The sequence below is a fragment of the Crotalus tigris genome, unplaced genomic scaffold (genome assembly GCF_016545835.1).
Source record: "Crotalus tigris isolate CLP2741 ecotype Arizona unplaced genomic scaffold, ASM1654583v1 scf7180000023719.973015, whole genome shotgun sequence".
NCBI classification, from domain to species: Eukaryota; Metazoa; Chordata; class Lepidosauria; order Squamata; family Viperidae; genus Crotalus; species Crotalus tigris.
The window spans coordinates 197,407-224,713 of record NW_024100138.1 but is presented as its reverse complement, the minus strand read 5'-3'; the positions used below and the strand labels follow the sequence as shown (position 1 = coordinate 224,713).

Genomic DNA, 27,307 nt, shown 5'->3' with positions numbered 1-27,307 from the left:
TATGGTCACATTCTAGCATACTAAAGCAATGTTACAAATGTTTCCACAAACCATCTTCCCTCATTGACCCAAACCCTCGGATATCTACCACAAATATTCACTTTTACTTAAAAAGTCTTTTTTAAGACATTCAAATAGAAATATGTCTTATATTTCTTGGAGTGAATACTGTGTTTTCTATACAAATTAGGGTGAAATGTAACAATTTAGGTCAAGTCTGGAAGTTAAGAGTATTTGTCTAGAGTTTGAAATCTCTTTCTTGAATTTTACTGAATAATTATCTACTTATCCATAATACCTATCCTGTTTGATTATATTATTATTTTTAATCCCCATTAGTATTTAGATATTGTTTCAAATCATGACTTAAAAAAGCATTTCTGATTGTATCTGGCCTTAGGGCAGGCATGTCAAACGTCACGCGATGTATCGGAGCTTTTTCACTATTGCCGGCAATGGGGTGGGTGCGGCTCTGGTATGATGAAACCGGCCCGCAGGCCGGCAGTTTGACACCCCTGCCTTAGGGCTATAATAAAATTAAAAGTTGAAATTATGGTTTGTTTGTTTTTTCTGCTCAAAAACAAGAGATGCCTTAATAGATTCTTATTAATGGAAAGAAATCTATAGATAGTGGACTATTTTCTGTGTGGTTGCTTAAGGTAGTTTGCCTTTCAATTGCCATTTCAGATCAGAAGTGGAGAAAATGCTGCTAACCTTGCCAATGAATTGGCTAAACATACCAAAGGACCAATTTTTGCTGGTGATGTAAGTTCCTCAGTCAGACTGATGGAACAATTGGTAGACATCCTTGATGCTCAGCTGCAAGATTTGAAGCCCAATGAAAAGGACTCTGCAGGGCGGAGTTATAACAAGGTAGATAAAGATTGGATCAGATTTCTCAAATGTATTCTATAAAAACATATTTGTCTTGTGATTTATTTGTTTCCAGTAATGTCCAACATCTGCTTGTTTTACTCCTGAAGTAGGGAAGGTTTAGGAATTTAAGAGAGAAAGCAACAAATCTAGATAGGTGTGTGGATGTTGAAGCTATTGTACATTTTCACAAGCGACAAATTGTTTCACTGTAAAGAGTAAGAACTTGCCCCATTGGGCAGTTTTATTCATTTTATCTTTACAACATTGGATTAGAAGAAAGTTATAAAAACGTATCTGTTGGGCTATAATTATTTGGTCTCAATCCCTTCCTAATATGAATTAGGGTCCTAGAAATATTTGAATAGATCAAGAAGTTGATTAACCCATAATTTATTGAAACCTCCCTTTCGTTAGGCTTCCTAAAACAGCACATTGATTGAGAATAATTAAACACACTATGATTATTATATCAGCAAATATATTTCTTAAGTTTACACTTAAGTAGTTAATAATCATTAAATAGTAGCATTTCTACTGCACTTTTTTTGTGTCTAACTTCTGATTTTTTTCCCCCCTGACTTACTAACAAGCTCCAAAAGCGAGAGAAGACATGCAGGGCTTACCTTAAGGTATCTCTCCTGTCACCTTGCTTTCTCCCTGCTGCTACATTTCTGCTCTTGTTGCATGATCCTTTGTATTTCAGTATTTGGATAATATGTATATTGTATCCTTCCACAGCCCCTGTGCAGAGTGTTATGTTTGCACAGATTCCATTTCTGAGAGTAAGCCAATAATAGATAAGCCAATAATCAATAGTTCATTTTCTTCCATGCTCTGTGTAAAAAATACAAGGATGGTAATGGGGATTAAACTAAATCCAAGATAGCAGTAGGTTTGTTTCCTCAGTATTTTACTTTGAACCCAGATGTTTTATATGTTTATGTTGTTCTGTATATCACACACTGTTTAACTGTAGCAAACAAAATCCACAGATGGATGTCACTTCACATACCCATTTGCTTCACTAGATTTTATGGAGCAAGAATGTCACATGACTCCCACTTTGTGTTTCTACATTAACACTTCCTCTTTTTATTTTTCTAGTGTACTATTGAATTCAAAGCAATAACTATTTGTGTGACTTTATACACATTTTCCTGTTACTGCAACTGCTGTTACTGGAAAATCATCCTATTTTCTAGAGCAGTAAAATAATTCAGAACGTAAATGCAGGCCATTCTTGACTTACAACCAATTGGGACTGGAATTTCTCTTGTAGGTTGTTGTGTCAGGTCCAGGAGGACCTGATTTTACAACAATTTTTACCATGGTCATTAGCAAATCATATGGTTGTTAAGTGAATCCGGCTTCCCCAATAGGCATTTTTTGCCAGAAATTGGCAAAAAAATGTCACAAATCGTAATCTTGTAACTGCAGAATGCTGCAGTCAGTCAGAAATGCAAACTGGTTGCCAAGCACCTGAATTGCAGTCACATAACTGCACATATAGGTCATATAGTAATTCACTTTTTAAAAGGCCATTGTAGCTTTGAACCATTGTAAAATGAATGATCGTAAATCCAGGACTACCTGTATCTGGCAATGAACATTCTTGTTCATGCCAGTATCTATACATCATACCTCTGATCGATGCTATTTTGGGGTTGGAAAAACAGCATGGCATTTTTAATTATAGAATTTCCAATTAGTATTACAAGAAGAAATTACAAGTTTAAATTGAATCTGACTATAATAGAGCAAAGACATTTTTTATGAAACTGTTAAGTTATTACAATTGTAACCCTCCAAATTGCTTAAGAATAATTATGCTGTTCAAGATTAATTCACTTTCTGCCCCATTTCCACTGAATCTATAAATCCATTACTCTCAAAAGGGACAGCTGAACATTATTAGTATTACATCTCCAGCAGTGCTAACTTTGTTTAGAGCTACTCAGGTTAAATTGATGCAAGTTCCTGGGGATTAAAGAAAAGCAGGCCTGGATTAATGTGAAACTTAATTCACTTTAACCCAAGTTATGGGTATAGACATGAATAGAAACAAAATGGGAACATAAGAAATATATGCATACAAGTCCTATTCCCAGCTGACCTTCCCATCCAATGCTGGAATAAATGCAGTTTTAGAGGTTTTTTTTTTATACCTTTAGCATATAAATTTGAAAGGAGATTAGTGCCTTCAACTTAAAGTTCAATCTTAAACCAATAGAATGTGTGGATATATTGGGAATAGGGCTTGCAGGGACTTCCCTACATTTTCCACATTTTAGCTATAATTATGTATAATTACCAACATTATGTATATCGGGCTATAATACTTCACTAAATTCATTAAAGCCAATAGTGATTGTTACATTCCAAAAGAGGTTGCTGGATTAGAGTAGATCTGCCTAGAAATTGCTTAGTCATTGAGAAACTACTTCTTTGTAGGTCTAAGTAGTGTTCTTTTTTTCTATTCAGTGTTGGTAAATGTTGAAACTTAACAACAGGAAAAAATGAGAAAGGGGAACAAGTCAATTCTTAACCAATTTATGATTTAGCTTTCTTAACTGGAAGCTGGGAGCTATAGCGGTTAAAGTAGTGGGACTAGTAGTGGGAAGAAATAGTATTCAAGTTCTACCTTAGGCACAGATGTCAGTTGGGTGACAGTTACTTTTCATCAGCCTTAGAGACAACGCAATGGCAAACCATTTCCAAAAAATGTTACCTGGAAAACTGAGTCAATCAAAAACAGGCATAAAAAAATAGAAGGAGGATAAATGGGCAGCTAAGCAAAAAGTACAGTTTACTTTAAAAGATAAATTTCATGGTCAAATCTGTGTGACCGTATTTGTAACTGCAGTGACTGTGAAATTGGGAGTCATCGATAATTCTCATTGATTTCTGTGAACAAAATTAATCTCCTGCTTAACTCCTCAGAAATCAAAAGGGTCTCAGAAATGCTTAGGCCTATAACAATTGTGATCTTAGGAGTTATTCTGCCTCTTCTCTACACTTATACCCACCCAGCTTCTGACAAGCCTTGTTACAGGGCTGATTATTTCTATACCATTGGAGGTGGGGGGGAAGGCAGATGTCATTAAAAATGAAGAATCAAGCAAAGGGGTTTAAAACAGACATATATAATTGACATAGCATGTATCACCAATGAACCCAAAGTGCACCACAACCTTAATTTCTGACTGGGACATTTTAGTAGTTCGCAGATGGATAAGATTCACAAAATCTCCCCAAATTATTAATCAAAATATAGCTGGTGCTAAGCAAATAAGGCTGGTTCTCACTCCCTGGCAGAAGATTCATTTGTAGTTCAGTTCAGAGTCTCCAATTCATATTTCTTGGTGATTAATGAATCCGGCCTCCACAGACCAAGACAGATGTGAAGCCATTTCTAAATGATAGCCATAGCTACTAGATAGCAGTTTACTAGAAACTGAGACTTTAGTTGACTAAAGAAACAGAGTATTGGGACTTATATCTTGATTGTAGCCACTAAATGCTCATTTTTTTTCTCAAGTTTTTCTTAAACTATAATCCTATGGAGTAGGTTGGATTAAATGAGGGTGGTAGGCTTAAAATCAATCCAGTAAGGCTGAATTTAAGCATGAATGCCCTCAGTCATAATCCCATACCTTGGCTAAATCTATATATCTATATCTATCTATCTATCTATCTATCTATCTATCTATCTATCTATATGTAGGTCTTTGGTTGTTCGGGTTTTCTCCTGCGTAAAATTGGAAGTGTCTTGGCGACGTTTTGACGAAGTCCCATTCGTCATCTTCAGGCTGGTGTTTTCAGCTTCGTGCTTCGAGCAGCAATGTGTGGTCTTAGCTGTTTCTTCCTTTTAACTGCCAGTGGGGGTATGAACTGATTGGGTGGGAGCTTGGCTGTGTTCTGATTGGTTAGGGGTTGGCTGTGCTCTGATTGGCTGGGGGGTTGGTTGTGCTCTGATTGGCTGGGGGAGTGTTCTGTTTGGTTGTGCTCAGGTTAGTCTGAGTTGCAGAGGGGTTTAAGATTTTGGGGTGCCTTGCTATGGATTCCATAGAAATAAGATTACAAACCTAATCCAAAAAGAAACCCCCACTAAAATCCAAGACAAAGAACAAGAAAACGGCAAAGCCCTCCTCCCATACATAAAAGGCACCACAGACAGAATCAGAAAGATCCTCCATAAACACAACATCAAAACAGCATTCTGCACAAACAGAAAAATATCCACCATCCTTAGAAACCCCAAAGATAAAATTGAATTAGAAAATCAAGGAGTATACGAAATCCCATGCACCACTTGTCCCACCACATACATCGGACAAACCAACAGAAGAATAAGTGCACGCATTGAAGAACATAAGAACTCAGTCAAAAAAGAGGAACCAACATCTTCCCTGGTCCAACACCTTAAAGCCACAGGACATGAAATTGACTTTAAAAATACCAGAACCATTGCCAAAAGTGAACATTTTAATAACAGAATAATCAGAGAAGCCATCGAGATAGAAAAACGCCCACACAGCATGAACAAGCGAGATGATACCTCCCGCCTACCAGCCATTTGGAAACCCGCCCTTATTGACAAACGACTCCCTAACACAAAAAATGATACCAGACCCACACTCACAAAAACCACACAGGATGTCACCACCACACATCCACGCAAAAAGCAAACCCAAAGCCACACCGATGATGAGGCACGACCACAAACCAGAAGCCAGACCAGAGCTGCATCATTAGCCACTTTAAAGCCCTCCAATCCATACATGAAGCAAACTGACACCCTCCATGAAAATGAGGCACGACCACAAACGCGAAGCCAAAAAAATAGCAAGGCAGCCCAAAATCTTAAACCCCTCTGCAACTCAGACTAACCTGAGCACAACCAAACAGAACACTCCCCCAGCCAATCAGAGCACAGCCAACCCCCCAGCCAATCAGAGCACAGCCAACCCCCCAGCCAATCAGAGCACAGCCACGCCCCTAACCAATCAGAACACACCTCCACCCAATCAGAACACAGCCAAGCTCCCACCCAATCAGTTCATACCCCCACTGGCAGTTAAAAGGAAGAAACAGCTAAGACCACACATTGCTCCTCGAAGCACGAAGCTGAAACCACCAGCCTGAAGATGACGAATGGGACTTCGTCGAAACGTCGCCAAGACACTTCCAATTTTACGCGGGAGAAAACCCGAAAAACCAAAGACCTACATATATATATATATATATATATATATATATATATATATATATATATATATATATATATACACACACATATACATATATATATATATATGTAGGTCTTTGGTTGTTCCAAGGTGTGTGTGTGTGTATGTATGTGTGTGTTAATCAATCAATCAGACTGGCTGTCATATATTTCATATGGCTACATTTATGTGATTAGGCCAATACCTAACATTTTTCAGTTCCCAATTACTTGAAAAACTCCTGCAGATTCATGCATGCCTCAAAGCCTCTTGAAACTTTGGATTGACACCTCATTTTCCAAATTAAAGCCATGAGTATTTGCCTTTTTGCATTCTTCAGTAAGTTAAGTTCTTTTTCATACTTGCTCTAAGGCATGTTGTGCTGATCCTCTTTGTTCTAAAGCAAAGCAGTAGCTTTTTTGTCTTTAAATCATTGTAAATCACATTGGCAGTTAAATATTGCAATTGCCATCTGATCGTATTAGGAACTTTTTCCTGCTGCCTAAGGCTATAGAGCCTAATATTTTTCTAATGAATGCAGGCAATCGTTGACACGGTGGACAACCTCCTTAGGGCTGAGGCTCTGAAATCGTGGAAAGATATGAATTCTTCTGAACAAGCTCACGCCGCAACAATGTTACTTGATACATTAGAAGAAGGAGCTTTTGTCTTGGCTGATAACCTTTTAGAACCAACAAGAGTTGCGATGCCTACAGATCACATTGGTAAGTCTTTGCATTTCAGAAAGCCAGGCATGATGCTGTAAATTAAAGGAAGAACATGCTAAAATAATGGCTTGGGAATAGTCATATATGCTGTGTTTTCTGGAAAATTATATTTGCTCAGGCAGTAATTCTTCTATTCATATTTTAAAAAGTAGAAATAGAAGAATTCTATTTATTTATTTATTTATTTATGACATTTATATGACGTTCACACTGGCTCCAGAGGGTTATAGGAATAAAAACCCCAATATAAACCTGATACACCTCCACTCTCCTTGTGACAACATTCAAACTAACTCCTGGATGGGCCTTCACTAATGTACAATCAACCATTGCACAAAAGCCTTCCTGGCCACAACTGTCACTTGCTTCTTGAGCAGGAGTCACAAGTTCAGGAGAACCCCTAGATTATGCACTGAGTCCATCTGAGGCTGTCAAGGTAATGATTTAGAAGCTAACCAGCTGATGTAATGTAAGATGTGTGATGTAATGTTGGGAATGACTTAGCAGGGTCTGTGTCTCTTTAAGAGCTTTGTATAAAAGGAAAGCTCTGCTGCTGTGTTCTCTCTCTTCTGTTTCCTACTGTAACTGCTGTGTTTTGGAGACTGTGTATTAACAGGTGCATGTATATTGTTCCTGATGTATGATATTGTAGATAGTGTAAGATAAACCACCATTTAATATAGACCACTGTTTATTGTGTTTACTCCTGGGTTATCTCAGCGCAATAAGACTGTGCATTCACTGGCAGGCTGTGCAACCTGTCCAAGATCAAGAATGGCAGTTCTCCATGAATTAAAGTGTTCCAAACCCAGAGTCATCCCATCTTGCCAGAGTTCAGTTTCAGCCCATTGCTCCCCATTGAACCCTTAACAGTGTCCAGGCATTGCACGATAGAGGTTGTGGCATCACTTAACTCACCATGGGCTGAGTTATGTCACCCTATTGTAATGGATAACCTTATCCAGTGGCTTCGTGCAGATGTTAAAAAGAAGCAGAGAACGTACTGAGCTTTGTTGTTGTTGTTAATTGCGAAGTCGTGTCCGACCCATCGCGACCCCATGGACAATGTTCCTCCAGGTCTTCCTGTCCTCTACCATCTTCTGGAGTCATCTCATTCTCTGTCCATCTCATTATCTGTCGTCCCCTTCTTCTATTGCCCTCAATCTTTCCCAGCATTAGGCCCTTCTCCAGTGAGTCCTTCCTTCTCATTAGGTGGCCAAAGTATTTGAGTTTCAACTTCAGGATCTGGCCTTCTAAAGAGCAGTCGGGGTTGATCTCTTCTAGGACTGACCGGTTTGAACGCCTTGCAGTCCAAGGGACTCGCAGGAGTCTTCTCCAGCACCATAGTTCAAAGGCTTTGTAGAACCCCACAAAGCAAGAGTCAAGGGCCAGACCTCCCTATTACCACTGACTAGGAACAGTTGCAGAGGAAGAAAATCAACCAGATAACATATCTCTTTTAATAGCAGCTTAGCCAGACATTTTTAGTTAAAAAAATTTCTTTACTGAAATCATTATTACAGAAATTTAAACAAATCATTTTTATCTTAACCATATCCCATTCTGTGAAGTATCAAGATAATAGTACTAACCTGTGATGGAGGTTTTTACAAGGGCTGACTAAAAATTGTGTTTGTGTATGATGTAAGTGATTGATGTGGAAATTCTTTTCTCATTATTTATTATAATTTCATACTGAATTTTACTCATTTCTGATGACAATACAAACCAATTTTGACCAAACAGTGTAAAAGCTGTTTTTATTAAATGAAATGTAATTTCACCCAAGGTGAAAATACATTCAGTGAGCTGTATCTCCAAAATACAAAATAGTCATGTTTCATAAACTGCAAAATAGTTACTGAGATTTCAAGCATAATGTATAATTTAAATGCTGAGAAGGAGGAAAACACTTCTTTTTAGATACATACATGTATTTCCTAGGTTTGTTTCTTACTTAGGCATAAACAGCTTTCTGGGTAAACTTAAATCCTTAACAATTTTTTCCGTTTTATAGATATTAAGTAATATATTCAATTAAATACATTACAAATAAAGACCAAATATCTAATTAATTACTAGAAAAACTTCTTGCTTGGATTTATGAGTGAAATTACTATGTTTCTGCTGATGAAATGAAACAGTTTACAGATATCTAGTGTTGTATTAAGGAACTTGATACTGTATTCCTAAATATGTATCAACGTTTCCTTTCTTAGATTTAGTGACCTGTGTTCTTTAGTTTAAGTCTGTGTTTTACCAACACATTTTCTCAATATTGAATTCCAATGAACTTATGTAAGCAGTTGTATCTCCTTCCATGTTAAATGATTTTGGCATTAAAATGTATATAGTCATACACATAAATTGTCTGAATCCTTCCAGGAACTTTGAGAGCAGTTTAGCATTATCTTGGATGAGAATGAGATGTCCCAGATTTTGTTCCAATTAGCTATTGCTTAACTAGTCAGAGGGGTCATAAATTAGTCAATTCAGCAGGTGCGTGTAGAAACCTGATCCAGCAGGAGACATGACTTCTGTAATACCTTCCTTACTTAGCAATGGCTTTTGTCCAGCCTGGGAATCTGTACAGGGATGTTTTTTCCTCCATGCTAATTTACCTTGCTTACTTGAGATGATAATGCATTTATACCTTCCCTTCTTCAGCATCCAGAGGTTGTAGTGCTTTCATCATTTGATTGTACCATTGCAATCAAATGAGTGTCCCGCATGGCATTCAAGAATGGGTGGAGCTTATGTTGGCACAATGCTGCCTTCATAATTTGCCTATCCTTGACATGCTCTCTCTCTCTCTCTCTCTCTCTCTCTCTCTCTCTCTCTCTCTCTCTCTCTCTCTCTCTCTCTCTCTCCTTCCCTCTCAGCTGGATGCTTCTGCTTGCTTCCTTCCCATTTAATTAGTGAAAATACCAAGGTATTAAATTCAGAACATTATACTCTGTAAGTGTGAAGGAAAGAAAGAAGTAATAAACCATGCATAGTTCAATAAAATAGCCCTGCTAAATTTTTCAGAAGTCTCTGTGGGGGACATTGGTTGACCTCAATTAATAGCACATTTCATGTGAGTGTAGAAATCTTTATAATAAATTGTACCATTACTCTTGTCGGACTTTAAGTATATTTCTTTTAGTGTTGTTTTTTTTAATTAAATGTTATTCTTCCTTTCTTTGAAGAAACTCAGATTAATATACATTGTTCTGCTTCTATACCTTTACAAGAATCTTGTGAAGCAGTTTAGGCCATGCTGTGTTGTCTGGTGCTTGGAGTGAGAATTTTAACAGGGTGCTTCTTATCTTTGTCCAAGTTGTTTGATTACTATACTACAGTATCTACCTGATACTAAGATACTTGTTTTTTCAGCTGCTGGTAGAATGCACATTGTAAAAATTCGTGCAAAACAACTGCATTTGTCTCGTAGTCGAACATTTCTTCCAAGTAAAATTCTCGATTTTTAAAGTGATACATTTTAGACTCACATCTAAACCAGGTAGAGCGTCATGTCTTCCAAACCATTCTTTTCATGCATTCAGGTTAATTAAAATTTAAAGAAAAAGTATTCCATGAAGCTGAAACAATCCATATACATCTGTCATGTATAAATAAAAACTGTCCAATGCTCTCCTAAAAAACCAGGCAAATTTGACCACATTTTTTTTCCCGCTTGACAATGAGATGGGAGTGAGATTAATTTAATAAATAATAATATACTTTTTCTCTTTTATTGTGTTCCACACAGTCCTGGAAGTTGCAGTAGTCAGCACAGAAGGGCAGGTGCAGGACTTAAAATTTCCTCAGGGCAATGCACGCGGTAACTCCATCCAGCTCTCTTCAAGTACTGTGAAACAGAACAGCAGAAATGGTATGTCGTGATCAAACAAGTTATTTTTAACCCTGATAGGAGCTCTTATCCCGTCATGGATTAAAGCCCCCTTGACAGCAATAAAAATTGTTCGTCCTTTGTACCTTTTGGCTGCCATTTTTTCCTTGGGATCCATGGTTCCTCAGTATAGATATTGTGGTTAGGAAATTAAGGTAGAAAAGGCTATTGAACTGGTGCACTTTAAGTCAATATAATGGAAGGTTTCTGTTTCCAGGGTTAGCAAAGCTGGTGTTCATCATTTACAAAAGCTTGGGACGGTTTCTTAGTACTGAAAATGCAACCATCAAACTAGGTACTGAGTTTGCTGGCAAGAACAGTACCATCACTGTGAACTCTGATGTTATTGCTGCCTCCATCAACAAGGAGTCCAGTCGTGTTTATTTGACCGATCCTGTTCTTTTCACCCTGGCACACATTGATGTAAGTTATGGAAATGAATTAATGGGAAGGTCATAAAATCAGCAAGAGCAAAGAGCAGATGGGGGGGGGTGGAATCTTTCTATTTGAATTTTAAATATCAGAAGGTCAGAGGCATAGGTTTATTTAAGTCTGCGAACATAAAATTAAATGAGCTGGTTCAGTGATTATTAGAACTTAAGTGTATTCTTAATGAAAGCTAATTCAGTAATCAACATGAAAATGTAAATGCCTCTAATTTGTTCCTAAGTGAAAATTAACTCTTACCTTAGCAGCAGGGCAGAAAACATGGGCTTTTACAAGTTTTGCCTGCTTAATGTAGCAAAATTTAAATAGCACTTAGAACATTTTGCTCTAATTCTGTGCTATCTTCTGAAGCCCATTTACCAATCACTCAAGTAGGTTTTATTCAGGAGGGTAAACTGGCACTCTTTTCTTTGAATCAGGTTGACACTGTCTTCAGCTGACTCTTAAAAGACTCTGCTGGTCATATCAAAATGCTGTTGATTGTCCAGGTTGGGATTTTCCATTTACCTAAAGCAATATATTGGAAAAGCCAATAAAACAAAAAGATCTATCCCCCTTCATTTTTCTGAGGTGTTTTCAGTGCAATTTAATCTGGGCTGAGAAGCTGACATGTCTCTTCTGTTCTTTTATATCTGATTAAAATTGAGATTGCATTCCTAAATTCTAAATTATTCAAGAAGTCTGTTTAAAATAGATCCACCTGTTTCTACTGCTAAAAGTTGGAAATCAAATAGCCACAAGTAGTCAATATAAGCACCAAACTACAAGTAGGAAATTTTAGTTGCATGAAATTAAATTCTTAGTAATGCCTGTGTTACTGCATACCTATAACTAAATCACTAGTTTGTTCTAGGGTCCTCTAGTTATTTTTTTTATTTATTTTGGGCACAAACTATATACCTTTTCTCCTGTGTCAGCTTAATTTGCTTTGGTATATGGGGTTGTATTAGATTTAAATAAGCTGTCTTTAGGAACCTTTGGAATGCATATCATTCTATGTTTTTTTCCATCCTGATGTCTCACAGCCCAACAATTATTTCAATGCTAATTGCTCCTTTTGGAACTATTCAGAGCGGACTATGATGGGATATTGGTCAACTCAAGGCTGCAAGCTGATTGACACAAATAAAACACATACTACATGTGCATGTAGCCACTTAACTAATTTTGCAATTCTCATGGCCCATAGGGGAACTGTGGTAAGTAATCTTGACAAATAATGTAAGCATTTTGAAGATCCAATAAAACTCCTGATCTGTTGGACTACTCATAATCTTACTTTACACTATTCCATGGCCTTTGTAGTTCAAAGTTCAGATATCACACACACACATGAAAGGAAGAAAGTTGAATGTGGCCACAAGGAACAAATCTGCATTATAATTTCAATACATCTACAATATTCTATAATATTTATCAATGAATGACATACCAATAAAGAATTTTATTTTATTTTGCATGCAATTCCTGCCCATATAGATCCCTTTTAACATTTAACCCCAATGAAGACAGAAAAATAACAAGCAAGAACAAAACATAAAATATGTCTTCCAGAATAATTTTCAGTAATTTCCTAAAAACCAGCAGAGAGGGGGAGAACCTGATCTCCATAGGAAGGCCATTGTAGAGTATTAATGCCATCCCAGATAAGCAGTGCCTTCTAGTCTAAGCCCTATTCATCTCTCAGACATGTGAGACTTAAAAGCAGTTGCTCTTTACTAGATCTAGTGCTAGTCTCCAACAAATAATGGCCAAGCAACCCTGTGCAATCAAGCTAATTGGTGCAACAGCTATTTGTTTGTGACCCACAATTACTTTTAATTTATCAGCGCAGCCCTTTCCCTTCTACAACTTGTTCATGCTTGATCTAGTGGGTCACGCTGATTCTGCTTCAAACTGGTAGTCCTGCAAATTCTCGGGCTTTATGCCATGAAATATAACACCTTAATTTGTACTTGCAACTAGCGTAGGTCTTCTGGAATTGATTTTACTTCCTGTGCCAGGAACCAGTAAGTTTACAAGCCGATGTATTTCAAGTTGCCTTTGAAGGTAGCCCCATGTAAAACCCTGGATGGTAATCTCATGAGTTATTGTACCTAGGTCCTAGGAATGCAACTGGCACACCAGGCAAAGTTGGGCAAAGTCCCCTTTCCATAATCTCCACCTATTGTTCCAGAATGAGTTATGAATCCAGAAAGACTCCAGATCCCAAATCTGTTCCATCTGTTCCATCAAGAGATAATGCTATACAATTCTATTTTGCTTGGGTTCAGCTTCAGTCTATTCTCTTTCATCCAGATTATTATAACCTGCAGGTACCAGAATATGACACCAACAGCATCTCATTTACAACCTGGGATGACAATGTGAACTTTGTTATTATTAACATAGTAATTATATCATACCCACTGGCTTTATGTAAAGACTAAAGAACAAAAGGGAAAAGACTAACCTTAGTGGCAGCAGAGGCCATCAGACTGATTTTTCATCCCCTGCCAGACACTACTGTAAAGATAACAATAAAATATAGCTCTTCTTTGACTGGTTAGGTTCTGATATTAATAAGCAACAATTTAGAAACCATCATTTATGGACTAAACTAATATTGAATGCATACATGTGCAACATTAAATCATGAACTATGGTTTTCATAACACTAAAACTAGGTTCACATAAATTATAAACCATCATGGCTTGTTGTGATGTGATGTGCAGACCCAGCCAGTAATATCTTTTATTTAACTGGAATGTTTAAAAATACATATTTATTTTATTTAAGAATAGTACATTTTACTAAAGAATTCCACAGTACTTCAACTTCATTTGTATACTCAACAGAGCAATTTCCCAAAATTTGTCTTTTTAGTTTAATGTTTATATTGTTTATTTTAGCATCATAAAATTATTTCATAATGAGCAAATTGCAAGTTATTTTATAGACAGACCAACAGATAGGTTGGGCTACCTTGCTTTGCTATCTCTCTTTGTTATCAGTGCAAATTTGTACTTCCAGTGAAAAACAAATGTCTTTTTTTTTTTAACTAGCTAAGCTCTTGTATAAAACAAAATTGTGATTCCTTAGTGTTAGATGTGAACCTGGTATTTTACTTGTCCATTAGTCGGTAATGACACTAATTTTCCTCCCTCTTCATTACTTCCAGTACAAAAATGGAATGCATGGCTTACTCCTCACTGTCATCACCTGGGTAGGAATTGTCATATCCCTCGTCTGCCTGGCAATTTGCATCTTTACTTTCTGTTTCTTCCGTGGGCTTCAAAGTGATCGGAACACAATTCACAAGAACCTTTGCATTAACCTCCTCATTGCAGAATTTATTTTCCTAATAGGCATCGATAAAACTGAATATAAGGTAGGCCTTCCAGACTTGTATACATTTACAGGTTTATGTTTTCTAAAAAATAAAAATAAAAAAAATGATGTATTTTATTTTGTAATCCAGTTTTCCCTCCAAACTGGATGATCAAGCAAGCAACAATTAAAAACAAAACAAAACACAGTGAGCAGCAAAAAAAAAAAAAAAAAAACTGGTGAAATTAATTGGGTTTAGGATACATTCATAAATATTATAAACTTCACAGAAACAATTTTAAACAGAGATTTAAAATATTTTTTGAAGGTGGACAGAAAGGGAGCCATAATTCTGTAGTAGAACATCAGTTTTATTATTATACCACTTAGATCTGGTTCTTTAACCGAATGGCTTCCAGGATGCTTAAAACTGGATTCAGCTCATCTGAGGCCAGGAAGGGGCTGTCTAGATGTTCTTGTGCCAGAAAGATTGATTTCTTTAGAAGAGAATTATTTATTTTTAAGCAGCGTTGTCCAGATTTAACTTATGTTAAAACTGTAGCTGTTTTAATTAACCACTCTCTGCATGTTATAGGAGATAAAAAGTACTGCAACAGAAACTGTTGACTGAGAAGCCTTTAGGCAGGCACATTATTCTGATTTAGGGACATGCATATGTATTTCTAAGAGACACAGGTTCTACGTGCACAAATAGCAAGCATTGCAATAATCATTCATACTGGCATACAGCTCCTTGTAAAAGCTCTGTGGTCCTCTAACAATGAAGTTTGACTCAAACCAAATAAAATAACATTTATAGGAATAAAACAGAAGCAGTACTGCTGATAGGAGAAAAATCAAAGCAGGACTCTTAAAGGTTTAAATTCCTATTAGGGATTTTGTGGTACAGGTAGTCCTCGACTTAAAAGCATAATTAAGCATGCAGTTTCGGCCCTAAGTCATGCCAAGTTATTAAGCATGTCACCATGTGACTGGCCGCAATTTTATGTCCTTTTTTGCAGCTGTTGTTAAGTGAATCGCCACAGCCATTAAATGCAGTGGTCGTTAAGAGAATCCATTGTCTGCAATAGGGTCCCCCCCCCGAAACTGGAAGTAAATGTCCTTGTAAAACATTGTAAGTCACTGTTACCGTGACTGCAGAATGGCTGTCAGCTCAGGCTGGTTGCCAAGCATCCAAAATAATCACGTGACTGGGAGGAGCTATCAGAATGTTGAATCTGAGTTGTAAGTAGCTCTGGAGCGGTCTCATAACTTTGAACAGTCACTAAATGACTGTACAGAGCTGTACAGTCTTGTCATTACACATCTAATGTTGTGAATAACGCTAAAATTGTTCCACATTTATTTTTAAAATTTCTGAACCACCCATATCCCTCAAAGAGCTCCTTTCATTATCTTCACCTTACATGATGGAAGACCTAAATTTCAAGCACTGAGACAGAATTCCAACTTTTCTAAAATAAAGCTTTCCTCAAGTTTAAGGATTTTATTCTTAGCCTGGTTAGCAATATGGCACTTCATCGTACATAGAAAAGAAAAAAAAATGGAATATGAAAGAAAATGGAATTCCTTGCAATAGCTTATTCTTTTATTTTTTTCAACAGAAGTTATAAATAATACATTTAGCTGCAGTGTTTCTTTATCTTTCTGTACCAAATCATTTGCAGTATAAGCTTTGCAGCAGACTGTTAAGATTTCCGTACCCAAAATTAATAGGCTGCTTTCCATACGTGATATACCATTACACTGCATAATGTGAACAGGCACACATTTCCCATATCTTAACTTACAGAGTGCCACAAAGGACAGGGTACAGCTGCCGAGAACACACAGAGATTTAACCATGCTGAATATAAACTTTGGCTTTGGAAAGGTTCTCTTAGCCTGAGGTTGTGTGTAGTAGGCTTTTTCTAAAATCTGAGCACTGGGTTGGAACCACCTTATTCTAATTTTGGAAATGTCAGATTAAACAAGAAAGACTGAGGAAATTGTAGCTTGAATTTGATTGTTTCTGTTTCTTTGCAGATTGCGTGCCCCATATTTGCAGGCCTCTTACATTTTTTCTTCCTGGCAGCCTTTGCCTGGATGTGCCTAGAAGGGGTACAACTCTATCTTATGTTAGTAGAAGTATTTGAAAGTGAATATTCTAGGAAGAAGTACTATTATGTTGCTGGCTATCTGTTTCCTGCAACTGTTGTTGGCGTTTCAGCAGCTATTGACTATACAAGCTATGGAGCAAACAATGCGTAAGTATATGCTTAGCATCTAATATTTTGGGTTATTTTATTAAACGTGCTAGCTATCAGACAGAAAGCCAAGCCTGTTGAAATAAATGATGAATGAAACACAAGTAAAAGAACATCTGAAGACATTATTAGTAGGGAATGGCAATATGATTCTATTTAAGTCCTTTATAATTTTTATTTATAGAACATTTATACACTCCAGATTCTTAATTATGGCATTATTTTACTTTGTATTTTCTTATATTAAAAGAAGCTGGCTAGAATGATTAGAGAAGAAAAGGAATATTTGTTGTTCTTTTGAAGGGGGAGCTCTGAAGACAGCAGACCTTGCAAGACTGAATTTGGGTCAGTCACTGGGACCAGAGATTTACTCTTCCGAGCTTTTGTATTCATGCTGGAGCCCATCTTCAGGGAATTTCTCTCTACTGGAATACATGCTTTGGGCTATTCTGCGATTCGTGTTTATGTGGTGCTTTCCTATTGGCTGATTGGTATGTTGATGGCTGGTGATTGGCTGTCATTTCCTTGTGCTGCCAAGCCTTCGGCTCCTAAGTATTTGATAAGCTGGTGGTAATTCGGCACTCCTGTTAACTGACAAGGGGCCCGTTTCCAGGCTTCAATCATTTCCCTGGCTATCTTTGTACCTTCATGGCCAACGATTCTAGTTGCTGCGAAATTAAATGTGTGTTCTTGTGCATTGCAATGTGAAGCTACCAATGAATTATCAAATACTTAGGAGCCAAGGGCTTGGTAGCGCTAGGAAACAACAGCCAATCGCCAGCCATCAACACAACAAACAGCCCAAAGCACATATTCCATTAGAGAGAAGATGGGCTCCAGCATGTGTCTGAAAGCTCAGAAGAGTAAATCTCTGGTCTAGTGACTGACCCAAATTTGACCTCACATCATTATCCTGGAATATGTATATTTGTCTTAATTCATAACAGATCTTGGTTACTTTTATTTATAGTCCCACTGGAACTTACTTGAAAGAATAAGTATGGGGAATTTTGCTGAAGTCAAATTATATTATTGCAAAATATAATGCCTTAGTATTTTTTTTTTTAAAGATACAATTGTTCAGCTGGTCTTCTGGTACGATATCTTCTGAATAATAATAGCTGAGTATTTCAGCATATATTTTTTTATTTGGTTATATTTTATCAGGTATGTACAAATTAAAATTAGGCATTGTCTTCTGCTTATAAAATAGAGTATTACAGAAAGTTATGAAATATAGACCCAAGATATTTCTGAGGGTTTATATAACTGAAGGCATAAATATGCCTTCTAATAGTTCTTGCTTTGTCCATTTATTAAATACTTTAGAGCTTTGGTCAGATATTGTTTAATACAAGAAGTCTGCTTAATTTTGCTGTTGATGAAAGATAAATAAAAGTGATTCTTTAGGGAGCTACTTGTAATATATAAAAAGTGAATCATTAAATGAATTGAGTCCTCATAGCCAATGGTTAATTTAGTTTAATGCTATTTCCTTTTAATTGTTGAATATCCAGTTGGGAATGGTGGCTTTTTATTGGTAATGCACTTTTTTGCTGAAAAAGTAGGATGTCTAATTATTTTCTGAATTTCTGATAGGTATGTTTGTGATCATCAGATAATAAAGCTGAATTAACCTTGATGCCTGCTAATTGAATAGACATATACTGTTTTCATGGCTACAGTGAAATCAGTTTGTTTGTTTGTTGTTGTTGTTGTTTTGCCTTCTTGTTTAGCTTTCAGCTTGGGAATATTGTAATAATGTCCCTTAGAAGTCAGGTCTGACCTTGCTTGGTGGTGTTTTTTTTCCCCCAGCCAAGCTTACTAGGATCTACCTCTTGCTATATTTAGTTGAACAATAGATTAAATACTACTATGGCAAATTTTAAGGCACTGTGCAACAGGGACATGGACCACATGGTATCAGAATCATAAAAATTAGTCCATGTGAGGAAAAGATTGCAGGAGACTAATCTCATCTACCATGCTGTTTATTAATTTGATTTTTCAGCATTTTCTTTATTTTCCTGGTATCAACTCTCAACTTGATTTAATAGAACAAAAAGTAGAAAGGGACAGAGAGAATGAGATGAAAATAAATCATGGTGAAGAAAGAATTTATGTATTGTATTAGGTGAGTTAGATAGATTCCAGGTCTCAAGAAAAATAAATAGAACTGTGGACAATACTGCAGACCTACTTATTATTATGAGGCTGTGGTTTGTAAATAGCCTTCCAGCAGGAAATGTCTAGTTTGGCTAAATTTGAAAATAAGAGCTGGTAATCAACACAAAAATATGATGAATAACATTACAAGATTGCATAAAATATATGTGTTTATCTATAGTTTAGTTTAGGGCTCCACAACCCCCAGTCCGTGGACCGGTACCAGGCTGCAACATGCCAGCAACCCAGTCCACACAAACAAGCAGAGCCCTGTGAGATGCAAGTAGTACACAAAACCACAGACTCTCCAGTCTGTGGAAAAACCTTTCTCCATGAAACCAGGGACTTCTGGTTTAGTTTGTTCAGATTTCCACACAAAGAATGTTTTATGAACAAACACATAACTGATTTTCACAAGGAGAAACAGGATGGGTGGATGGATGGATATAGGTAGTGTTGATTCTGTTTGCTCATTAATTATTTTCACTTCCACTGATTTGGCCAGTCTTCCCAAAATTCCAAACCTAACATATGAAGAGATACAACTTATTTGTAAGAATAGATTTCAAATGGATTTCCACTTAATGCCATTGCTAAAAGAGATGTCATAAACATGATCTCTGTGAGAGTTAATTTTTTGCAGTTTCCAGAATATTCTTCGTTCATGGACTGTTTTTTTTTTTTTCTCTTTTCTGAAACAGTTGCTGGCTCAAGGTGGACAACTATTTTATTTGGAGTTTTATTGGGCCTGTTACCTTCATTATTCTGGTAAGAATATGACCTCTTTCATTTTTAGTTTTTCTCCCAGATTAATTTGATGTATCATGTTTTTGGTTATTAAATCATAATATTTGTTTATAAAAATACTTATTGTAAATAAATCAAAAAATGTTTTGTCAGTTTTCCGGGATTTTGGTGGCTATGTTTGAAATGAATTAGGGCCTATCCATGCAAATCTCTTCTATAAGGAGAGCGGCATTGCTGTATAAATTATAAATGTGAACATTAATCCTTGCATATCTGTATTGTTCCTTTGGGTGATACCTTTTGGATTTCTAATACTTACTGAACTATGAAGGCTATTCATCCACTTTCAGCACAGAAAACTGATTTTAGCACAGTTAACATTTGAGGCTTGTGGCCTCTACCAACTTCCATATTGAACCATTAAGATGGTTTAACTCACACAGGTTATGGATCCAGCTGGTTTCCAGTAGGCACTTGGAAAAATTTCCAATGATTCAGTGGACACATCTAGAATATGAAGACAGTAACAAAATTCTTATGACTGCTCTTAAGCAACTTTTTCTTGGATATTGACCCAGGTGGGCTCCTTGTTTTACTGAATAGCAGCAGGATATGCAACACCTAAAAAAAATCCTGAAACAACACATGCAAATGATTAAAAATATAGATAATGTTTATATCTAAGAGTTCACATTAAAAGCCAGCAAGATGGAAGTAATATTGGTACATACATTTCCCAATTCCATGAGCTAAACTTTACCTGAATGAACTGGTGCACAATTTAAAAGTTTTCCTAGACTCAGTTCTCTCTACTAGAACAGGTGCAGACTAGCCAAAAAATCAATAAATGTGGGCCTGCTTTGCTGGTTTCTAAGTTGCACTCTTTGCTGGACCAAAACACACTGAAAGCAGCAATGTCCTTTTTATATCTCAGTTAAACTACTATAATTTACTTTACATGGGCTGCCCTTATGGAGAACTTGGAAGCTTTATGTGACATAGAATGCTACTCTTTATTTGCTAGCCAGTTCAGCAGAATAACATGTATTTTGCAGGAACTGCACTGACTGCTAATAGGTTTCTTGGCCCAATTCAAGATGCTGTGATTATCTATAAAGTATTTTATCGCTGAGGTCTCTAGTTACCTTTGCAGCCAGATAACTTCTTATCTGGCTGCATGCTCTATATAGTATAAACTACTACAGACATTGGTTCTTTAAAAATCAAGGGAACTAGGGCCTGGAAAAATAACTTCTCTGTGATAACTTTGTGCTGTGAAATAGCTTTCTCCACCCTTCTGATCTTTACATAAATGGAAGAAAAGAGTTATTTTCTGCAAAATCTTTGGAAAGAGGGATTTTTAATTGGAGGACAGTAATAAATATATTAATTTTATAGATGTTTTATGTTATTTTAATTTGTGATATTGTAAACAACCTTACATTTCAGGGGTTGGCAACATACAAATCACTGGAGTAATTAAAATAATTAAATGTGAATAGTTAATTGAATTTATTTATGGTATAATTCTAATATGACTACTTAGAAAAAAATTAGAACTCAGTGGCACTCATGTAAGTAAGGTGTACATAGAAGTGTTTCTTATTCCTTTTATTTAAATTCTTTCAGGAGTTTACACCTTTTTATGTGTGCTTTCTAACTATTGTAGTCATCTGTTGGATCAGATTCTCTTAGCTTTAAGAATTAGAATAACTTGTTATAAACAGTCTACGACATGCATTTAAAATTGAAATGTCTAATTCCTTTCCAACATCTTTCTTTTGAGATGTTATCAAATATAATTATATCAACAGTAGCCTTTATAGCAGTGGTTCTCAACCTTTTTAATGCCACGACCCCCAACCGGTCGTAAGTCAAGGACTACTCAACCGGTCATAAGTTGAGGACTACTCAACTAGTGCAGCACCATTTGCAGAATGGGACTTTTGGCGGGCTTAGCAGGGCAGAGACAGCCTGGACAATTCCTATTGGCTTTTGAAAGCCAATAGAATTTGACTCTATTCAAGAGAGTCTATTCTATTGGCTTTCAAAAGCCAATAGAATAGAAGGGAGTAGCACAGCTAAGGAAAAGGGGGAAAAAATGGCGGACTGCGTTGTTTGGCAACCCCCGTGAAATGGTCATTCGACCCCAAATGGGGTCCCGACCCACAGGTTGAGAACCACTGCTTTATAGCCTTATACAAAGTTAACTTATCTAGTATTGTTTGTGTACCCTGATTCTATAAACAGTTTTCTAAATTGCAAAATGTGTCATATCTCAGAAACAGCAATGACTGAATAGGACTTTAGTTCTTTATCTTCTAAGAAAAGCTTACCAGCTTTGTAAATACAAACATGATCATATATATATATATATATATATATATATATATATATATATATATATATATATATATATGTAGGTCTTTGGTTTTCGGGTTTTCTCCCGCGTAAAATTGGAAGTGTCTTGGCGACGTTTCGACGAAGTCCCATTCGTCGAAACGTCGCCAAGACACTTCCAATTTTACGCGGGAGAAACCCGAACAACCAAAGACCTACATACAAACACCCGCGAAAACCTCAGAAAACATATATATATATATATATATACACACACACACACACACACACACACACACACACACACACACACACACACTCAAAAATACAGTGATTATAACAACTTAAATAAATCAAAGCAATCATATTATCCACAACAAACTACACAACTGAGATCAGTGGCTTGTACTTAAAAACAGGAAAATAATTCATGTAACAAATAATCCAAAATAAAGGGAAGTGGAATTTTTTTTGTTGGCTGAGAAGAAGGAGTGCACACGGTCCAAATTCTACCTTCCGCTGCATTTCTATATCATGCCTTATATGGGTTAGAAGAGCCATTTAGCCATCATGATTAGCTTTTGAAAGGCACAATCTTAAAATAGGAAGGAATGGTTGAGAAGGGCTGTTGAATTAACTAGTCCTCTTCATGCTAATTTGGACTAAAGTGAGTGGTCTTTCCCATCAAATTAATGAAGAACTATGAAATTATGTAGTAAGTTGCATAATAATGATTGACTAAACCAGCACACTTTTTTTTTTCAAAATTTAGGTAAAGGCAAATCTAGCAATGTCAGCAGTTAGAATTGAATAATATAGAAAGGCTATTATCATCAACACATAGCACAGTATATAACAGTTGTATTTGCAGCTGATTTTACTTGTATAACAATACTGATGACAATTTGATTGTTAAGTTAATAACAAAGGTTATAGTTATCATAAATAATTGCCATGAATGGGTTCATGGTTATTATGTTATTATGGCATGAAAACTATTTTTAGTTTCATTGTTCCTTATAGAGCTCTTTTTGGTAATATATTTTGGTAATCTATATTGAAGAATAATTAATTATCTCATTAAAAGGCTTCCTTACTTAAAAGACGATTCCATCTCCAATTTCCATTCTTTGAATCCTCTCAAGTAGTATGTAATGTTAGAGAACTTGTTCTATGAAGTTTTCCATCTGTCTTCTTAAAAGTCATGATTGATGTAAGTGTGTATGGAGGACAGATGAAACAGTAAAATATACTGTGCTGTTCCTCATTTAATGTTAAAACATGTGTGACCCTCAAAGAAAAGCCGCCTTATACTCACTCTCTTCAACCTCTTTTCTTCAATGCCCATAAAAAGAAATATGCTTGCAATTGGCTCTTTCTTGACTTGTTCAACTTGCTAATATCTATGAATTGTTTTTATGCAACGTGTCTTCAACTATGTAACTCATTGAATGAGGTTGATCTGTACAAATTTAGTAGAGACTATTTGGATAATGAAGTCTTTTTTGTTTTTTTAACTTCACAATGAACAATAGTTTAACAAAACTACAGAAGTGTGGTATTAATAATAGGGAGTAGTAAAAATGACACTTTCTCTGGATATACATATAATAATTAAAAATAGTACGATTAAAAAAATTCAAGTCTGTTCCATATCTTTCTCTCTTTTTCTACATGAAGGCATAAAATATGTCTGTTTAATACACCTACTGTGTATTAATAGATATGTTTGAGAACATGGGAATGTGTTTATGTATGATTTATAAAAATGTTTATTGTTCTCTCTTCTTTGTTCAGTTTGTTCTCTTTCTTTCTAAAACATTACATTTTGTCTGAGTCTTGGGCAATTGCTGCAGATATTGCTTTCTTCTAACCAGGTCAGAATAGAAATCAGGGTGATGGGCTTTAATCGTATTGACCATATACAGTTAGAGTCCACTATTATTTGCCAACCATGACATTATTATCCTGCAAATCATTTAGGTTGAGAAGTGGAAGGCCTTTGGGAACAGTATTCCCAACTTCAGAAAATATGAAACAGCAGGTAGCAATCACTGCAGAGTTCCTTGCAGTAATTCTTCTCTGACAATTGCATTGCCCTCTAATCGTCCCCACCAAAAAAAAAAAAGGACAGGAGGTGTAATGATTCAGGAATAGTTGAATGTGAATATTGTAGCCAAACAAGAGTTATAAGCATAAATGGACAATCAACATAATTCAAGAATTTAAGATTACCTTCATTATGAAAATACGGCCATGCTTGCGTTATCACTTCAAAAGCTGCTTGTTAGCATTTAACCATTTATTTACTTTCATAAATATGCCACATATTTTTGAAAGCTTTGGTTGGGAGAAATATGGATTTGATGAAGAATTTGTTACAAGATAATTGAGGATTAGAGACTTTGGCTATTTTATTTTTAAAAAAAAATATTATAGAAAAAATTTAAAATGTGTAAGCTATTGTTAATGAACAGTTAGAAACTAGTTGAGAGAATTTATAAGGGATGAATATTAACCGTAAAAAGCCTGTTTTATCTTATGAATATTTCACTTTTACTATAATAATCCAGTCCTTTTTTAATAACATAAATTGGGGGTGGTTGTCCTTGTTTCCCTCCCTTGAAAGGAAGAATTTGTTGCCCAGTAACAAATATTTAGGCACCCAGAATCTTTGAATTCAGTACAAAATTAGTAATCTGAAATTTAAGCCCTGAGACAGCAACAACTTGTGTAGTTAAAATACACATTTATATATTTTAAAATGTGCAAAGGTAGTATAATATATGAAAGTCAAGAAAAATACCTATTTAATGTTATTTGAATAAATTTTTTACCATAATATAATGTTCATTAGATAGGCATATAAATGCTCTTTGTTTCAACTTGCTATATTTTAAAAAACTAAATAAATGTACTGTATATATTTCTAGTATGATAAATTTGAGAGAGATTAAAAATCTAATTTCCCCCAAATATTTTTATAAAGCAGGTTCAGGATTGTTAAATGTTTAATATTTTTTAATATTTTAATTTTATTTTTTATTGCATCAAATTAATTGGCAAAATATGAATAACATACATAAACAATATAACATGGAAAATTTTACATGCACCTTCAAAATTTAAAAGCAAGGTAAAGAGACTCCAAATTTACCTCATAGAAAAAAGACTTCAAAATGTTCGATCAGGTTACTGATACAATTAATTGCATTTTAAAATCACTTTTATAAAGAAGAATGGGATTTGCTCCTCTATATTCTGGCTTCAAAGAGCTGAAGTGGAATGAGGGAGAAATAGGAAGTTAAGAATACTGTTCTTATTATTCCTATAAATTAGAAACAAGAATTGCTGAGAAAGAGACTTTGGAGTTGGAAGGAATTCCCTTTAATCTGTTGAATTTCCTCCTGATATTTATGTAACTCAACAACAAAAGGAGTTAAAAATACATTCTGTACTTAAAAAACAAAGAATTATAAAGTCAGTTGAGTAAGTTGATTTTAAAAGAACAGGATATTTTTATACACAAAATAAATAGTAAATGTTTTTTTTAATAAATTTGCTTTGTGACAAAATCTCCAATCCAACCTCTTATAATATAAGTAAGTTATAAAAAGAAATGATATCATGAAAAGACAAGTAATTCATAATATGCTTTATGCTGTTGTAGTGTTAAATTGACTTTAAATAAGTAAAGGATATACATTTTCAGGATTATTTTTCTGCTTTGTTAAAAAGGAAAGTTTTTGTTATGCCATCCCAGTCTAAGAATTTTTTTTTATGTCTTTACCTATGGGAAACCAGGGCTCTTATATCTATGTAAAACTCTGTGTATAAGTAATGAATGGCAGAAAACTATTAGTATGCCTGAAATGATTTAATAAAGCCTGGATCATGACACGTCACGAACTGTTCTTGTCATTTGGTTAGCTCCATCTTCAGTTTTAATAATTCATCCAGTTCAGTGAAAGTTCAATTTGCAACACATTTAGAAGTCTTCTTCACACTGGATGTTCCAGAGAGGAATGGGGCTTGTATGGTTAAAGAGAAGACTCTGGAGCCATTTTGGAGCTGAATTGCTAGTTTTTTTTAAAAAAACAAAAACAAAACAAAACTCCAGAGATGACAAATAGAGTCAGAACTTGTGCTGTTCAGGAAGGTTACTGCAGCATGGTGTTTCCTTTTTTTCTGTCTTATTCAATCCATGTCAGGTCTTCCAGCTTAGGTGAAATAAATTTTAAACTAAGATTTGGTTAAGTGGATTTGTTGGCTCTAAAATTAACCGCATGCTTTTTTAAACTCTACAATCAGTAGCACACCCCCCCCCCAAAATCCACATTCATCTTGGACACTTCCAAATGACTTGATAAGCTTGCCATTCATGTTGGGCTTTGGTGAAAAAACTTCCTGAACTTTCAGGAATTGCATCCTAAAATGTCACACAAACATTTCACAAAACAGATTTTGTTTCAAGAATGGTGAAAAACAGTTCAATAATTCCTGTTTTAAGAAGGTAAATATTAACTCACCCCAGTGCCCTTATTGTATCTGGATTTTTATTGCTCTGAGGCAATAAAATACTAGACACTAACCTTTGATTTGCTGATCCAAATATGGACAAAGTCTCTCCTATTTTGTGAACATAACTTACATTTTAAGATGCTTTACATTATATACAGGATGTTTCATAGGTATTTAAATTCAAGAAGTTTGATAAAATGGGAACTATCATATATTGAGTTTTCCCATAATTAGAGGAAAGGAAAAGTCTTAAATATATTGGCCTTATGGCCATATAAAATATTGTTTTTATCTTGTTATTATTATATTGAGTTATTAAAATAAGATACCATTGTCAGCATGAACTAATGAACATTAGACCAGCTAGGAGAGTTTTCCAACTCTATATAATTGGGAATTTAGGATTGCAGTATAAAATTCAAGCAATCTGTTTTATAAAATCACTTACAAGGAAAGGAAGTGAGGAAATAGCTGAGTAATAAATATAAAACACGGTCATTTTTTTTCACTTTTGATATTGGGTGAGAATGGGAATGAAAATCCTCTTAGAGGCAATCTTCTAGTTCTCACGTACTCAAATGATTTGCAAGTTTGGTTAAAAAAAAAGCTGAACTATGACAGTATGATTTCACCCCATGGGAAATGGAGTAGAGTTTGGAATAAGGCCTCCCATTTCCATTCCCATCTTTAAAAATTACTCCAAATTATTTTTAAAAGCCCAAAGTCATTGGAAAACCTACTGCAGCTTGCAGGAATGTGTCCTGAGAGAAAGGCTCCCACTT

General features: G+C 35.5%; 1 protein-coding gene across 22 annotated transcripts in view; it reads left to right on the top strand.

Moving 5' to 3' along the window:
* Positions 1 to 27,307, top strand: part of ADGRL2 (adhesion G protein-coupled receptor L2) — a 690,605-nt gene that overhangs the window by 641,368 nt on the left and 21,930 nt on the right. For 16 of the 22 annotated variants that reach the window (XR_005553918.1, XM_039321043.1, XM_039321064.1 and 13 more), the window contains 9 exons: positions 688 to 873; positions 1,467 to 1,505; positions 6,646 to 6,829; positions 10,587 to 10,709; positions 10,945 to 11,150; positions 12,200 to 12,373; positions 14,336 to 14,545; positions 16,531 to 16,751; positions 19,619 to 19,685. Coding sequence is in view for 21 of the 22 variants with exons in the window: in XM_039321043.1 (XP_039176977.1) it covers positions 688 to 873; positions 1,467 to 1,505; positions 6,646 to 6,829; positions 10,587 to 10,709; positions 10,945 to 11,150; positions 12,200 to 12,373; positions 14,336 to 14,545; positions 16,531 to 16,751; positions 19,619 to 19,685 (1,410 nt within the window). In the remaining variant the exon portion in view is untranslated. The remainder of the gene's footprint in view (positions 1 to 687; positions 874 to 1,466; positions 1,506 to 6,645; positions 6,830 to 10,586; positions 10,710 to 10,944; positions 11,151 to 12,199; positions 12,374 to 14,335; positions 14,546 to 16,530; positions 16,752 to 19,618; positions 19,686 to 27,307) is intronic. The other 6 variants (XM_039321051.1, XM_039321048.1, XM_039321050.1 and 3 more) reach the window with 1 other exon arrangement.